This window comes from Parasteatoda tepidariorum, chromosome 5 (assembly GCF_982258835.1).
Source record: "Parasteatoda tepidariorum strain Cologne lab strain chromosome 5, Ptep-v5.0, whole genome shotgun sequence".
Lineage (NCBI taxonomy): Eukaryota > Metazoa > Arthropoda > Arachnida > Araneae > Theridiidae > Parasteatoda > Parasteatoda tepidariorum.
The window spans coordinates 63,354,412-63,372,105 of record NC_141759.1 but is presented as its reverse complement, the minus strand read 5'-3'; the positions used below and the strand labels follow the sequence as shown (position 1 = coordinate 63,372,105).

General features: G+C 26.8%; 1 protein-coding gene across 2 annotated transcripts in view; it reads left to right on the top strand.

The window, feature by feature from the left end:
- The window catches only part of LOC107451191 (RRP12-like protein), a 49,158-nt gene extending 36,884 nt beyond the window's left edge, over nucleotides 1-12,274 (top strand). Inside the window, exons 29-35 of one of the 2 annotated variants that reach the window (XM_087164080.1) lie at nucleotides 4,434-4,597; nucleotides 4,730-4,837; nucleotides 6,173-6,228; nucleotides 7,733-7,796; nucleotides 10,213-10,289; nucleotides 11,921-12,000; nucleotides 12,100-12,274. In XM_087164080.1, the coding sequence (XP_087020206.1) occupies nucleotides 4,434-4,597; nucleotides 4,730-4,837; nucleotides 6,173-6,228; nucleotides 7,733-7,796; nucleotides 10,213-10,289; nucleotides 11,921-12,000; nucleotides 12,100-12,211 (661 nt within the window). In that variant the 3' untranslated portion in view covers nucleotides 12,212-12,274. Of the gene's footprint in view, nucleotides 1-4,433; nucleotides 4,598-4,729; nucleotides 4,838-6,172; nucleotides 6,229-7,732; nucleotides 7,797-10,212; nucleotides 10,290-11,624; nucleotides 12,002-12,099 lie in introns of those variants that run through there. The other variant, XM_087164081.1, reaches the window with a different exon arrangement.
- Nucleotides 12,275-17,694: the final 5,420 nt, after the last annotated feature.

The window sequence follows — 17,694 nt, the reverse complement described above, 5'->3', positions numbered from 1 at the left end:
GATTATCCGGAACAATTGGGACCATTGCTATTCCGAATAACTGATTTTTCCAATTATCTGAATCACTACAAAAAACCGTTTTTTTTTTAATTGTTAAACCCAACTAAAAATATATATATATTTGGAAATAATCTTAAAACTGATTTGCCACTTGCTGACATGCGTTTACAGAATAAAATTCAACAAGCTGAAAGAGCCATTTTCATTTGTGTCATTAACGCAAATTGTTTTCAATATTCCTATTTGAGCCGTGACGGCTTAGAAGATAGAGCGTTCGTCTTCCAATAGGGTGAGCCAATTTCTAATCCCAGCGATGGCTGGTCAATACGAATTCCGCATCCGGCTTGCACCAACTATAGTTTGTATAGCTTATAAAAAATTTGTTCTTGTGAAAAAACACCAATTTTTAAGGAAGAAAAACAATAATGAATTATGGAGATGATTGTAAGAAGCGAGAAAGGTATGGAGCCACTTAGTTTTTATAAGAATTGATATTTTGAGAATCAAATTGTTAACTATTGTTTCTTCAAAGAGCTTACACAATATTAAAACTTTTTGAGTTTTGAAAAAGTGATTTGCAACGACATTTGACCCAGACCATAAAACCTATGTCCAACCCTCCACTTCAATAATGCTGAATAATATATTTTTCTACTTTATAATTGGTATTATACTGTTTATTATTGATATTCATTGTAGTTCATTTGTGGCGTATATCTACCACTATAAATATTAAATACCAATTCCTGAGTATATAAGACATGTTAACTTGAATCCACTTGAGGTATCTTTTGATAGATGAAGGGTTGACATAGTCTAAAGATTAAATCCCCACATTGGTGACATGCGGACATGCCAATACTGATGGATAATCCACATTAAACAGTTGATTTGCTTAAAATATACTGCTCAAAGAAAGAGCAAAAAACAAAAAAAGAAAAAAAAGAAGAAGAAAAATTCCGGTGAGGTAAATAAAGTCTCCTGGTCAATAAACAAAAATGAAGGGAAAAAATTAACGAAATGCTATAAAAACAGGAAAAGAATTATGAGCGAAATGATATAAAAGAAATAATATACTACAATGAGCTAAATGAAATGAAGAAAAAAAAAATAGCATGAATCAACTAGGGGAATCAGTTCATCGAATTCTATCATAGATAAAATTCTGGAAGGGGAGTAATGTGGCATATATCTACCACTATAATATTAAATACCAATTCCTTAGTATATAAGACATGTTCATTTGAATCTACCACTATAAATATTGAATACCAATTCACTAGTATATAAGATATGACTTGATTCTATCTTGAGGTACCTTTTGATAAATGAAGGTTGTCACAGCTAAAATTTAATTCCCCACACATTTGTGATCCTCTAGATAAAACTTTCACTATTTAAACTTTTATAAATAAAAAATTGAGCACCAAAAATAATGAATAAAATCAAGAAATGATCATTTAATATAACTAACATTAATTGTTTCTCTTACTTTGATTATAATTTCAGCGATATCTTTCCTTCCATAGTAACAAGCAATGTACAGAGGAGAATATTTAGTTATTGGATGAATTCTGCCATCAGCACCATTTTCAAGAAGCAATTTTACAATTTCTTTTTGACCTTCTTCACAAGCCCTAATTTAAAAAGAAAAATAATAATTGTATAACTTTATGTTAACATGAAGTATGTGTCTACATGCTTAAATCATTATCAGTACATTCTAATAATTTGCCACATTAGAATACAATTAAATATAAACTAATTCAAAACAAAAGTACTTATTTAATATTAGAATGGAGTAACCTATCATAGATAAAGTGATTTGTTTTCTTTTCAATTTTGGAACAATCCTCATGCAGCTATTAGAAATATTATTGACCAATAAAAGCATAATACATAAAAGATTTTAGTAATAATAAAAATAAGAATCAGGGTGCATAACCCAAATTATTCAACAAAAAATAAGCACCTTTTAAGCACTTCTCAAGCACTCAAAAAATATTGTTAAGCACTTTAAAAAAATATCATTAATTAAGCAGGGTTGGAAAGTTTTTAACCATTGACGGTTTTATCTTGCTTTAACCATCATGTCAAAAAAAAAAAACCTTTTGGCACATTTTTTGACAATCATGAAATTTTGAATCGGGTAAAACGAATGGTGTTTTCATACGCGACGGACTGACAATAAGCCGAAATAGATTGGGATTGAATTCATTGCAAAAACATTGAATTGAACAATATGAACTGTGTCGTTTTGCATAATTCGAAGGGAAAACCAACATAGTAAAGGAAAAATCTCATTTAGAAAAAGGGAAAGTTAAGCACCTTTTAAAAACACCCTATGAAAAAAGCACCTTTAAGGGCTTTTAAAAAACGAAAATCGAAAATAAGCACCTTTAAGCACTTTTTAAAAATGCTACGCACCCTGGAACTATTAACCTAAATAATAATAATAAATGTTACTTTTTTGACAAAAAATTAGCACTTTTTAACGAAATGTATGTAGAGTGCAAAAAAAAAAAAAAAAAAAAAACGGAACATTTAACTAACTTTTAATATAAAAGGTAGATTTCCATCTGCTTTACATGCAATCTTAATGATTGAAAGATACCTTGAATGATCCTAATTAGTTAGAACAGATGACATTTTAAGTTACAAAATCAGACACTAATATTCACTTTCTCTGATTAAACAGACCTTTGAAAAAAAATCCAGATTTTTAATCCATAAAATATTAGCTGTAACCTTAATTTGGAAAATATTGTTAAAATATTTTAAACAAGAAAAACGTCAAAGGTTTGAGCACTTTAAAAGTAAATTTAACTTTCACCGAATTCTTTAAGACTAAGCAATTTAAAACGGCAAAATTTGAACAAAACTGATAGAACTGTTTTCAAAATGTGACAGATTACTAATGAAAAATCGAAGTATGACCATTAAAAATTGAAAATATACTTAAACGAAACATTTGACCATCAAAAATAGATTCGCTAAGTTATATGAGACTAATATAGGATAAAAACATCTGAATGGAGTCTCCCCTTACATGCATAATAATAGTAGGGAACCGATCGGGACCATCGCTATTCCGGATAACTGATTTTTCTGGTTTTCTGAATTGCTACAAAAAGCCGTTTTTTTAGTGTTAAACCCAACTAAAAAAAAAAAGAAGAAATATTTGAAAATAATCTTAAAAAGAAAAAAAAAAACGATGAAGTAATACACTGATGATTATTTCCAAAATGACGATAAGGTAAACATCTTTCAAAAAAGAAAGAAAAATCCTAAAATCTTATGAGGAAAAAAACAACTTCTTAAAAAAAATGGCGTAAAATTTATCGAATTTCGTTCCGGTTTTCTGATTTCCGGATAGCGGGTTCTGTACTGTATGTTGTACAGAATGTGTTGGTATATTTTACTTTGGCTATATTAATTAGAAAGCGTTCTTTTTTGTAAATATAATTGTGTGAGCTGACAATGAGCTTATATCTTTTCCTTATTTTGTTTTCAGGCTTTTTTAAATTTTTGTTTTAATTTTTAACAAATTTTTTTTAAATATTTTAAGAGCATTTTATAAATCATTTGCACACATTACCCTCTCATTATTTCTATGGATAGAGCTTTCATTATTAATTAAATGAGACTTGAAAAAAATGAATATGAAAGAAGAATTAGAAAATGTTAATTTATTCTACTAAAAAATATTTTTGACTATAATCAAAGAATTTTTTTAATACGAATTAAATAATTTAAATTACAATCATACCAATCCTGAAGCTGAAAATTTCCTGAAGTTAATTTTTTTGTTCAATTTATATCAATAAACAAGTATCATATTAGTTTTTGTCCATCTTAACATGTTTATGTTTATTAAATTATATAAAAGTTAATTAATAGTTTCTTAAAAAAATGTTTTATCAAAAGGTTGCTTATCATTTATTAGAAAATATTGGGCCATCAAAAACAAAAATGTTTGTTTTTGTTTTCAGTATTAAAATAGACAGTGCTACTATTTCTTTATAGACATTTCTGCTAATTGACAGCAAATGTTTTCCACAGTAACAAAAAATTACTTTTACAGCTACCTTTCATCTGCAATTATTAAGAAGAAAATATTAAATAAAATGTGTGAATCATCTATTATATGTGCTATCTATCTGCTATCTTTTTACTTATGTTAAGTTTAATCTTGAAATAATTTTTTTCCTAAATTGTTTATTTTCAACTTCGATATCAAGTTAAAGTGTTTTAATATATATTTTATATAGATGAATAAGACTGAAAAAAAGGACAAATAATAAAAAATTAATAATAAAAAATCAGTTACTAGTTTGGTAAAAACACCCTCAAATAGTTAGAGAAAGGTTAGCAGAGTTTTTTCACATAAACTCTGAATAATATATTCTTCTTTCTATTATATTTTATTTCAGTTTTGATGCAATATTAGATGACTCTGATGAGGAAATTGAAGATTATAATTTAATTCCAAAAGTGAAAGAGCCCAAAAGAAAAAAGAACAAAGGAACTTATCTGGAAGAGCGAGATGAAGATGATATTGTTGATTTTATGGATCCAACTGCTAGTCAAAAACTCAGTAAGAATTTGTTTATAATTTCGCAACTTTATTGAGCATTTACCTAAATATCATTTTTGTTGCTTTTGCTAATATGAAATTTTCTCTGAATAACTTTCTGTTAGTTCTAAATATTTTGTTAATCTTTTTAAGCTTCAAAGCCTATCAAAGAAGATGCTTCTTCTAAAAAAATAAAGACATCTTTCCCTATTGCTGATGATGGCAGACTAATTATAGAAGATGTAGATAAAAAATCAAAAAGTAAGTTTTTATTTCTATTTAGTTGCTTGTCAATCCATCAACTATCAATTTATATAGTTTCATATTTTGTTAGATTTTTTGTGTTTTCAAATGTTTCTGACATTATCAATTACTTTAAAGAAATGTCCCAGTAGAAATTTTCTTAAGAGAATAATTTTCTCGTTGATTTTCTAATTTTTGTTATCAATAACGAAAATAGATAAAATTTTAAATTCCATGGATTTAACTTTTAAAATATGTTCTTCCAAAGAAAAATAAACTCTACTTATGTGTCAACTATTTTATTTTAAATTGTAACGTAAAATATTTAAAGTATATTTAATTCCTATATTTTATTTAGGCATTACAAAATTTTAATTTTATCATTCTTTAAAACTTCAGTTTCATCTTAACGTTTTTAAAATATCCTTTTATCCTCAACTTGAAAATTGAGTAAAAAAGTATTTTTTCTGTAGTTTTAAATGTGACGTGTAAATTCCACTGATAAGAAACTTATCAGAATACTCCTTAGTTTTACAAGTAAATTTCACAGGTTATAAAAATATTCACTACAGTATTTACCAATAAAATGTTTATGACTTTCAACTCACTTGAACATGATCACAAAAAGTAAAAATTAAAATGATACGGTAAATAAAAAATGTAATTCTCGAAATCTTGGAAACATTGCTAACAAAATTATTTACCCCCTTAAATTTTACAATATTTTTATTCGTAGAACTAAATAAAACTTATCTTTACTACTAACTAAATAAAACTAAATAAAACCAAAAAAAACTAAATAAAACTTATCTTTACAGTAACTTAATGATAAGAAAAATTAAACAATTTGCAATATAATTATTTAGCATTTGTACTTTTGTTTATTATTTATTATTGTTAAAATTTTTCTCTCCATACTTAGTATGAAGAAAATTGTGTGATATTCTAGTAAAGAGTGTGAGGAAAAACTAAGTTTTAATGTCATAGTGCTTAAAGCAGCAGGGTCAATGTGGGACAGCGATTTTGTGAAGTACTAACTGACAGCGCAATGTGGCTTGTAAATAAGCAAAAATTATTTGACTTATGCATGTATACTAACAAATCTAGCATGTTCTGGATAATTATTTTTTAGAACATCACTTTAATAGATTTCTGACAACATGAACTTTAGATATTCCATTGTAGTAAGAAATAATTTATATGAAGTTATAATTTTCGTGTATAAATATATTTATACACTAGAAAGTTTATCTTTCTGGTTCAAATAATATTTCTGTAAATTTTATCCTGATGTGTTAGATGAGTAAGCAATCTTTGCATTTATTATAATATATATATTTATTTATTTTTTAGCTCTTACAGAAGAGAAAAAAGAAAAAGATGCTCCATCATTTGAAAAATTAGTTAAGGTAAGCATAATGATTTTGCTCGTTTCTATCTTCTGCAATTATAATGTATCGCTTATAATGTATAATCAAACATTTCAAACCCAGATCTTCTGAAATCCAGATCTTCTTTTTCTATTAAGATAAAAAAAGCCACTGCAGAATCTTTAAATTTAGCTCTAGCTTCTTAATATGCTGCTGATTTTAAAGACTTTTAATGAAACACTTTTTTTGCATGTAGTATTTTTTTTTAAATAGCATCATTATGATATTATTTTTAGTTAATGATTTTTAGTGCACAAATTTATTAGTTAAATATTGGCTATAAATATGATAAAACAATAGAAGTTTCAACAAATAATGAATTTCTACTCTTAACTTTTGTGACAAAGTTATTTTTGTTTCTAAGAATTTAAAGCTTGGTAAGTCTTAGTTATCTGCTAAACATTGAATTTAAAAAGGATCTTATGTGCGAAATAAAATTTAAGATAAACATTGTGTTACTAAAATTGAAATTATTGAGGTGCTTTTGGATAATTCTGGAAATTTTATAAATGACTAAACATAATAACTAAAATTTATAAACAGATTGAAGAGAATTTGCTTCTTTACTTTAATAACATTGCATGCAATCACATGATGTATTAATAATTTATTTGTAATGTAGTGTTACTTTTCAATTTATTTTATTATACTTCGTTAAATTCTTCGCAAAAAGTTTGACTGGTGCCAGTGTTTTTATAAGTTGCCAAGTATGTAATTGTGATTTAGAATTCAGATGTTAAAATGGTTATACTCCTTTAAATATTTTATAGTTTTAATATTATTATAGTATATAGCATAGTTGTAAGTTCTTATGAAACTTTGTTTTTATCAATAAAAATTTGCATACACTGCAAAAAAAAAAAAAAATAGTGATTCAGGAAAGTCAGGAAATCTGGCATTTATTTGGTCAAAAGAAAGGTAAAATTCTATAACAAATCTAAAAAAGAATAAATGTCAAAATAGATTGTAGGAAGTAGCCAATGTTATAGCCAAGTAAATACCTTTAAAATTTATTATAATAAATAATTTTTAACTATCTACTCTGGTGTAGTTAGTAGAAATAAATATTTACCTAAAACTGAATTTGGTCTCATGAAGATAAAGTATTTCTTGTATCAAATGATCTTAAATATAACTATTTTATCGGTTAAGCTTTTGTGATTAAAATTGTGTTTGCAATACAATTTACATTCTTCATCTATAGTAAGATATGTCATGGCTGGCTGTATCAATAATTTTACTCTTTTAATACACTACTTTGCATAATCTTTTTTGTTTTAAGAAAGTTTTATTCCCTTAAAAAAATGGTTAAATCTGTGGTAAAGTGAATGAAAAGCTGTAGTAAAAAAATTTAAAAAAAAGAAAAAAAAATGTTTTTCTCTAAATTAAAATGAAAATTTGGATATTTTTCTGATAATAAATTCTGTATCACCATATATTATGATGCAACACTTTATCTTTTGTGTTTTATTTTTCCCTTTAGAATAGTAAAAGAAAATTTGAAGATAGTGATGATGAACAGGATTTGTCTAAATCTAAAACAGAAGGTAATACAGTTTAAGTGTTCGAGTTTGTTTTAACAATATATATATACAGTTTCAAATTTCTAATTTACTGCCATAAGTCAAGTATAAACCAAATATGAATTATATTGCCAAGGGGCTAATAATTTTAGGTATACATGTGTGGACCTCAGGTTTTAACCAAGTAAAAAGTATAAATATTTCAAATGTTACTTTGCACCTAAAGTAAGAACAAGCATGCATATTGTTATATTATGGTCTATTTAAATGAACTAAACTCAATGACGCCACAACCCATAGATGGCCAAGGCCTACTGTGCCCATTTCAGTTTTCTTGACCTTTGGGCTCAGATGTTCCGATTGAGTGGTCAGCCCAACGAGGAACCCCCAGTGTTTAGCTCCCAAGCATGCTTGGTATTCATTTTATCAACCCACTGAAGGGATAAAAGTCTGAGTCAACCTTGCTCGGCCCAAAGATCGAACCAGGGACCTGTGGCACATCAACGCGAAGCGCTACCGCTCAGCCATCAGGCGTTGGTCTGTTTAAATACAATAATAAATAAATTTAATAATTATTTAGAAGAAATTTTTTAAAAAAAATCTGAAGTTTTGTTAAGTACAATGCAATAATGCATTAAATATCAGTTTCAAAACTATTTTAATTATGCAAACTACTTAAAATAAATAAATATTTAAAAGAATTTAACATTAATTATAAAAATAATATTTAATTCTTGGGGTTAAAATTTCAAAATTATGGGAAAAAAACACAAAAGTTAAGGTTATTAAACATATCCATGTACCTTAAGATAAAATAATTAAATAAAATACATGAAAATGCTACTTAAGAGGTATAAAATTAAGTGCACATAATTCTATAAGATTTCGCTTGATTACTACAATGTCATAAATTTCGCCATTTGTACCAAGGTACACGTACATGGAGCTGCATGTTCTTGACTGTATTATTTCTAAATAATAAGTAAATATAAATTTAAAAGCTTCAAACAGATCCAGGGCCGTTTTATCCATTAGGCACTGTAGGCAACTGCCTAGGGGCCCCGCCACGTTCAGGGGCCCTGTGCTACAGAGAAAAAAATTGACAATGTTTCTTAAACAGTAAAAATTTAATTTGAAATTTCAATGACGATTGTCTTGCTCTGTACATTACATCGACGCTATTTTAGTACATTTCTGAACGCATTCCAAATTAGATATTAATATTATGGTAGTTAGTTCATATATAATGCAGTAATTTAATCGCAAGCAATTTTATCGCGGTAATTTTAACGCAGACTAATCAGATGACTATACAGCAAGAGCAGCTTTTTTTAACACAACACGCTTGAAAAACGCGCAAAATTCTACGTTGTGAATGCACACTTACTGTTCTGGTACCTACCATAGGTATGTATATTCTATGGTCAAGCTACCAAAGAGTATGTAAAAATAAGGTTGGCAGTACTAGTTCTTTCGTCGCAAGACTGGGGAATTCCCCGATCCGCTAAATACATACGTTGTATTGTGTCAAAATCCGATGCTGAAATTAAACAGGCTTGCACAAAGTTTAAGGAAAATTATTTGGAGGACTTACCCATTTTCATAGACGATAGCCTGAGTTTATAGACGAAATGGTGCAGTGTAAATACTTCATCTTACAATTAGAAGACGCCGGGAAAAAAATTGTGCCTGCCGAAGAGTCTTACAAACTGACTATTGGTAACATGGCACAATCAACTTTCCCGAATGTAATGACAGCTTTGCAAATATATAGAAGTCTAATGATTACAAACGCCACTGGTGAACGAAAATTTTCCAAATTGAAATTAATTAAAAACTGTCTTCGTTCAACTATGTCTCAAAACCTTTTAAATTCATTGGCCATAATGGCAATTGAAAATGATGTATTGGAAAAGGTTATCTTTCAGGATGTCTTGAACGATTTTGTAACAAAAAAAGTTAGAAGAATTAATATTTAAGCTTATTGTATGATTTTTTTTAAATGCATATATTAATCACTTATATTCTTTTCGTTTGATTCAATATTTTTATTGAATAATGTGATAATATACCCATGTAGTAAAAAACAGCGTAATTATGAATAAAGTGTTGTGTTAGCGAAAAAATATATTAGGAAATTGGAGGGGGGGCGAGACGAGCATTGCCTAGGGGCCGCGACATGCATAAGCCGGCCCTGAACAGATCGCAAAGCTACTAAGGATCCATTAACATTAGCAGAGTTGTCATTCGGACCCCACTCTGCAATGTATTCTACTTCATTCCCATCTACTGAGTCCCACAAAAAATGCTCTTAACCCTCATCTAAAGAATTTGGAATTCTTCAATTTTAGAATATTTTATGATGACATTTGAATCCACATTTTATCCAGCATCTAATATCATTTGACACGTCAATTTAAAGTTTTATTTAAATTTCTAGGAGTGAAAAGAGGAATTCATCGTACACTTGAACCAAAATCTAAAAAGAAACGTTTTGGTGAGGAATTTAAAGCAAAAGTAAGTTTTTTTGAATAATATTATTCTAATACAATGATAAATATTGTCTCTAGCTATTTTTGCATGAATACATTAATGTTTTAATATGATATTAAATTACGCTTGTGAAAATTAGGATTTAAGTCTTAACTTCATCAGTTACAATTTATGTTTAATATTTTTTTTGGCATTTATTGCTGCAAATTTTCTGTTGGCATTTTAAATTCAAATTTTTTTTTTTAATGCCAAACGAATTTCAAATGGCACATTTGATTATTAAACTTCTTTTTAATCTAATGATTCCATGGTTTATTTGAATTTAAGGCAATTATTGCTACTTATTTCATCATGGTTATTAAATTTCTACCGTTTTTCAAATTAAATTCTTCAACACATGAAATTTGAATTGCGCTTTTAAATAATAACTTTTTAGCACGCTTAATTTACGCCATTAGTGTCGTAGATCCAATAGCTTTTTGTAGTTTTTTCAGCAGTTATTGCTTTTGACTTTCAAATAAATTTTAAAGGTCCTGATATTTTTCATACAATATAGAAAATTCGAATCGCACATTAATGTATTTACTTTCTAATGCAATGATTAGCTATTCTTTTTTAATCTGATGATTCCATGGCTTATTGGAAATTTAGGCAATTGTTGCTACTTATTTCTTAATAGTTAAATTTCTAAAGTTTTTCATTTTAAATTCTTGCGTCACATGAAATTTGAATTGCTATTTTAAATAATTACTTTTTCATGCATTTAATTTACGCTGTTAGTATCGTAAATCCAATACTTTTTCATTGTTTTTTCAGCAGTTATTGCTATTGACTTTCGCATATTTTTTAAGGATCCTGATATATTTCATACAATATGGGAAATTCGAATTGCACATTAGTGTATTTACTTTCTAGTGCAATGATTCTATTGATTTTTTCAATTTATTTTTGGCAATTATTGCTATGCATTTCCATGTAGTTTTTAAAATCTGATATTTTTAGTACAATGTATATTACACCTGAATCTCAAAATACGCATTTAAGTAACCCTTTTTTATGATCCCAATTTGTTTGGTTTTGTCATTGATCTTTTTTTCCCTAACTACCATGGATTTCATGATTTTTAATGTTTTTAAAATTAATGTAATGACCACTTACAAAATTAAATGCAAATAAATGTTGTTTTATTTCCCCTAAAAAATGTGAGAATATTGCCCATAGTATTAGGATATTCATTCTTTTATAGGTTGATAAAAAAAATGTAAATCTTTTTTTTTTAAAGTCACATTGCTTCTGTTATTATTAATTAGTAACATATAACATATATATTTATTACTAATAAAAATATCTTGTTAAAAGGTGTTAGTACTAGAGATGTTGGTTGCAGAAAGTCAGAAAAAACTCTGCCACTGGATATTCATTCATATTACTGTACTTCTACTATCACTGTGCTGTACTTTTATTACTGTATTTAAAAATAATCATTATAGTAAACATTCAAATTTAGAATTAAATCAATATTCATTAAAATATATGGTGCAAAATTAAAAATGCTTTATTATTTAGAACTAAATACATGGCTAAAAGATTTCTTTTAACAACAAAAATGTATTCATATTTAATACAACTAAGGATTGTCTTATAAATCTTTTTAGAAAGCTGGTGGTGATGTTAAAAAAGGTAAACTGGAACCTTATGCATATGTTCCTTTCAACAGACAAGCTTTAAATAAGAGGTATTGTTAGTTAATTGCATTCTAATATTATATTCGTCTATTTAAATTAATTTTGATTTATTGGTTTGTCTGTCATTAATTTATTTGAATGTTTTGTAGGAAAAAAGTAAAACTAAAAGGACAATATCAGAGCATTGTAAAAGGTGCCAAGAAAGGAGCTGTTATTGGTCTAAAGAGAAAAGCCAGAGTATCTAAGAAGAAGAAGAATTGATTTTGTTAATTAATCATGTGTATATAACTTTTGTTGAGTTAATAAATTATTGTGGATAGTTAATCACTGAATTACTTTTTGAGAACCAGATCTTTTTTTAGATTTAATTTAGCATAAATGCTAACTTTTAAATAAATCGTTTTAAGATCCAAAAATTATAATTTTTTTATTATTCAATGATTGAAAAAAATATAAATTAAATTTATTCTGTTTTCCTTATAGGAGATTTAAAAATCTTAAAAAATTGCATAACATTGACTGTTCTTGAAAACTTCATAAAAGAATTAGAACTCTGAATCCTCAATGTACAGTATCTTAAATTATCCATTTTGGTTGGGGATGCAACAAAAGCAGGTCATTTCAGTGATTACCTGCAAAAATGATCAGAAAAGCACAATGAAATATTTTTTTAAGTGTTTTTATTATAGTTACATATTATTTCCTTTTCTACGCAAAAAAGTATCAATAGTTTTTATTTTTTAGTGTTAAAATACACCTTTTTCTTATTTGTTTAATGAAAGCTTAAGCTTATGATTAGAACATTAAGAGAATCACAACAGTGAATGCAATATACAAGAAAGCAAGAAAAATGGCGTTCGATGACTTTAGTAGAAATCAGAACTTATGACACTTGGTTAAAAATTCACTTTTTATTTCATTGTCTTGATTAGCAAGATGTTACAAGGAAGAAAACTGAACTGAACTGCAGGATTCCTTTCAAAGGAATTGCATTATAGAGTAAACACTTTACAGACCAGATAAACTTTTTGCAGTTAACCAAAAATTAATTATACCTAAACAATATTCCTAACATGGACATTATTCTCTTGCAACTATGTTTTTCTTTTAAATATGTTTTTAAAAATTTTTTTTTGAAGTTTTCTTAATGTAATTCAGTGGGAAAGTAGTACATAGCCGGGGAATTTTAATATAATTTTCCTCAATCGCTTTATGCTTGTTGGGGAAGGACATAAAGAAATTCTAAGTGTTAACTTTGAGGAAGACCTGTAACATTTTTGTTACATAAGATTTAACTTAGTCCATAACTTAAAATATCATATTTTTCAAAACAGTATTACAAAAAATCTCAGCATCAGCAGTATAATTACTGATAATTGATTTTATATAATTTTTTTTACAAGTTTTGGCAACTTTTAAATGAGTTTTTTTTAAAAACATGATTGAGGTTATTTTGCTATTGAATTGATGTTGAATGATACAATTTATTTTAAAAAATATGTTTATATTTAATATTTATATCAATAGTAATTTAATTCAAATAACATGCTTAATGCAGTAGGAGCCACATGCAATTATCCCACAAGTGAGGATATTCTGGAATTAAATGAATGAAGAAAGCAAAGGCTTTTGTTTTGTCAATATTATAAATTAGTTTGTACTATATTTTTTTCCAGGTTCTCTTTGATTTAACAAAAATAATTTTGAGAGTATAACTAGGATGTAATGAGTATTCGGCTATTATTCCCTATTCGGCCGTTTTAATGAATGCCCAGTTGGCCGAATGTTAGGCCAAATATTGAGCAAAGTATTTTTTAGGAAATATTTTTTTCGACAAACTGTTTTTCTGCTTTTAGAATTAGAATTGATTTAATAATGAATAATACAAAATCATATTTTTCTACTATGCATTATTAGAAATATGTTTTTATGCATTTTTGTTAAGTTCTAAAACTTGCACACAGCTAGCTCACTTTTGTTCTGGAAAACAAGTGGAAAAGCGAAATTTTAAGAATTGAAACTAAATTACTTTATACTGAACCATGAGTTTTGTACTGCTAATTTTTATAATTACATTCAAACAAGTTAATATCATTGGTTTTTCAACACTTCATTTTAAGGAAAGAAAAAAAAAAAACGCTTTTTTTGTTTTATTTTTGCTGTTATTATAGTGTAGCATTTTAACAGCTTTTCAGGTAGACTTTATTCTTTTAGTGTCACTTTTTTACTGTATGGACAAAATTGTAACATAGAAAACTGTCATTTACTGAATCTATCACAAAATGAGATTTGGTTTCACTTATTAAGAATTGTTCTGCTCATCTTCATGTGAGCAATTGGAGAAATAAGAAACTCGTTGCATAAATTAACATAAGTGTTATAACCTCTTGACCAACGTATTATTTGAAGCTTCAAATTTCATTATAGAAAGTCGCATCAGCCACAGGGTTCTCGCGGTGCTTGAAAAGTTTTAGTAGTGGTAGTAAATTAGAGTTAATGGTAGAAGATATTTCTTATATTAGCATACCACATTTTGTTGTTAAGTGGTTTAGAAGCTGGAATTTTCATACATATATACTTTGGAAAACAATTTTTTGTGGTAGTTACACAGAAATTAAATTATTGACATTTGTTTAATTTTTGTTACCACTTTTAAAAATTTTCAAGACCCGTTGGAACCCTGTACCCAACCACCGCGAGGCATGTAGCCTATTTTTAAATGGCCTTGGCAAGATGCCACATAATTTTGACCTCTTTCAGACTCCGTGGACAGAGCTTGATCCAGTACCCTTCCAGTCACACTTCAACAGCATAACAAAATTATAGAAAGTAATGTCTGTTAGAATGGATAAAAAAAGAGCTTGATTTCTGTCTGATGAAAAATGAACGAATTTTTCCAAAGGATACAATTAATATTATATAATATATTTTGGCTTCACTTCTCAATAAAGATATGAGTTTTTTTATCTTAGCATTTTCTGTACTAACCTGGAATTTGGATTTAACAAGTATTTTTCCATTTTTTAAGTTTCTCATTAAATATGTGATATGTGTCTTGTTATAAATGTAAGGATAAATAAATGCAAAACTTAAGCAACATGCTTATATGATTGCTTTGAAGTACAAGATGAATAGAATTACTGTACCAACTAACTCCCAACTCTTGCAATAATCAGGATTTTTCTTGTTTGTAATTGTTATGACAGATCATGAAGTTTTTGGTGTTATTTCAATATGTGATCGTGTGTAATAGATATTAATTTTTTATTACTTGAATTTTTATTTGTTTTAAGGGTAATATGACTGTCTGGTATACCCTACACTAATGTTTTTTTTTTTTTAAGGTTAAGTGCCACTGCCCTGATGATTTTACTGGTATACTCCACCATACTATAATATAGTAACTTCACCTATTCATCTGTAAAGTTACTATATCAGTAGATCGCGTATTGGGATAATACCAATTGTTTTATGTAGTTTTTATGTTAGTCATTTGTAAAATATACAAGCAATAGATAAATTCTATCCGAAACGCTTTAAAATGGCTTTGTAGAATATTGACCAGTTCAACTTCAATTCTTGCCTTAACTGAAAAGTGATAAAAAAGATAAGATTTGTGGTCCAAAACCTCGAAGAAGCCTCGGTACTAACAAGCAATAAAAATGAATAATATGATCATTTTTTATTTCTAAAAATGGTAGGTTTTTAAGACATGTAAAACCAACAGGGCTGATGTATCATTTATATTTGGAACTGAGACAAAGTTTAAAATATAAATCTGGTTCACTATGTACAATAAAATTTTCCATGTTGTGACAAAATTCATTAAAAACTAATAGTATTTTAAAGAGTACTGGAAATTCGTCGATATCTTTATCAACGAATTTTCATTATAATTTGACATGACCTGGCCAGGGTTGGCAGGTTTTTGACATGTGACAGTTTTTGACAGTTTAAACCATGGTTTAAACCATCACGTCAAAAATGTCAAAAACCTATATTCATATGTGAAATTCAATTAATACATAAAATTTATATATTTTTTTTATAAAGGATAGTGTTTCTAAATATGTTCTAGAAAAAATAAATTTAAAATTTTGAAGAAACACTTATATTTTGAATAGTAACCAAAATCTTGTACTTTTGAAAACTCACATCTTTTGTAATATTATGTATTCATTTTCATGTGTTATTGAAAATCTGCAGTGATATTATTAAGAAATTTATTTATAACCAAATTTAGTGTATAGTATAGATTATACTAAAAATTAGACATTTTTAAAGATAAACATTAGCGGTTTTGTACATTAGACATCTTCTTTTAAAGAAAAATCTTTTTAATATTCTTTTAAATCTTCTTAATAATCTTTTTAACATAAGACAATACAAATTTAAGTGCTTTCTGTTAAATACACAGAGTAGTTAGTGTCGATTTACAGTATATTCAGCCTATTCATTTACTATGCTGAAAATTTAGTTTATCCAAATACTTGTGAATTTCATTTTGCAGAATACGATATAGTTTTGTTGAATATCTAAATATTCAGCTGTTGAATAATTACTTCTTGCTTTCAAGATATGCATTATTTGTATTCTTAATACAAGTGGAGAAAAAAAAATTAAGAGATAAAAATTGTTTTAAAATGATAAGTGTAATAATTATAAATAAATATAATTAACAATATGAATTATATTTATCATTATTCATAAATATAACTACTTTTAAATTCAAATTAACATACTGGATAATAAAGATATTTGGTATAACATTAAATTTTTTTTTTATACACTTGTATCAAGTTTGTATTTATACAACATAACTTGTAAGTTCCTTATAAATATTAGTTATATGTTCCTTATATGTCAAAAATGCATAGTAACAAACTTTTAATTTTCTTAAGTATCAAAAAAAAATAAATTTTTTTTTTTTAAATATAAATATTTAAAAAATTTTTGTGCAAAATTTTTCTGCATGCATTTGAATATAAATTTCTGAGATTTTAAATCTGTTATTTTACCTTAATTTTAATTCAAAAATATTTTAAAACCTGCTGATTACCTTTAGTATAATTAAATTTCAATATAATGCATGGCAAATGTTGGTAGTTTTGAAGTTTATATATTTTCTTGGCAAACTTCAGTTTTTGACGGTTTAAACCAGTATTATACCCTTGTCATGTCAAAAACCACTTTTTGACGTTGAAAACCCAACCCTGGACCTGGCTAAATAAAATCATTTGTGGATCTATAATTTTTTTCAGTTTAAAAACTTTCTTGGCATAATTTTTTTTTATGTATGTTCTTTTTTCTGAACAAATTAAAATTAGACAAGAAAACATGTTTTATGTCTCCAATATTTTAATTGACCATTTGCAAAATCTGTTACTTTTTTTTATATTCATTTTTGCATTTGCTTTTCTTTTTTTAACCATCTATAGGGTCAGCAAACTTTTTTTAAAATAGAGAATACAAATGTTTGTTTATAATTTTGTACTGTAAATTTTCAAAATTCTTTTTAAAAAGAAAAAATTAAAATTTGTAATATGATTTTTTTTTTTGTTGCATTTTCTATTTTATGTACGAACCAATAGTAAGATTTTGCAACTGAGTTATTACTTTGCAAAGATGAAAAGGTAGTGGCATTTATTTTATTCTGCTGATAATGAAATAAATAATTTGAATTTTTAAGAATTTTTCAGAAAATTGAGGTATTATCCAAAAATATTCTCCAAATTCTTTTTTTT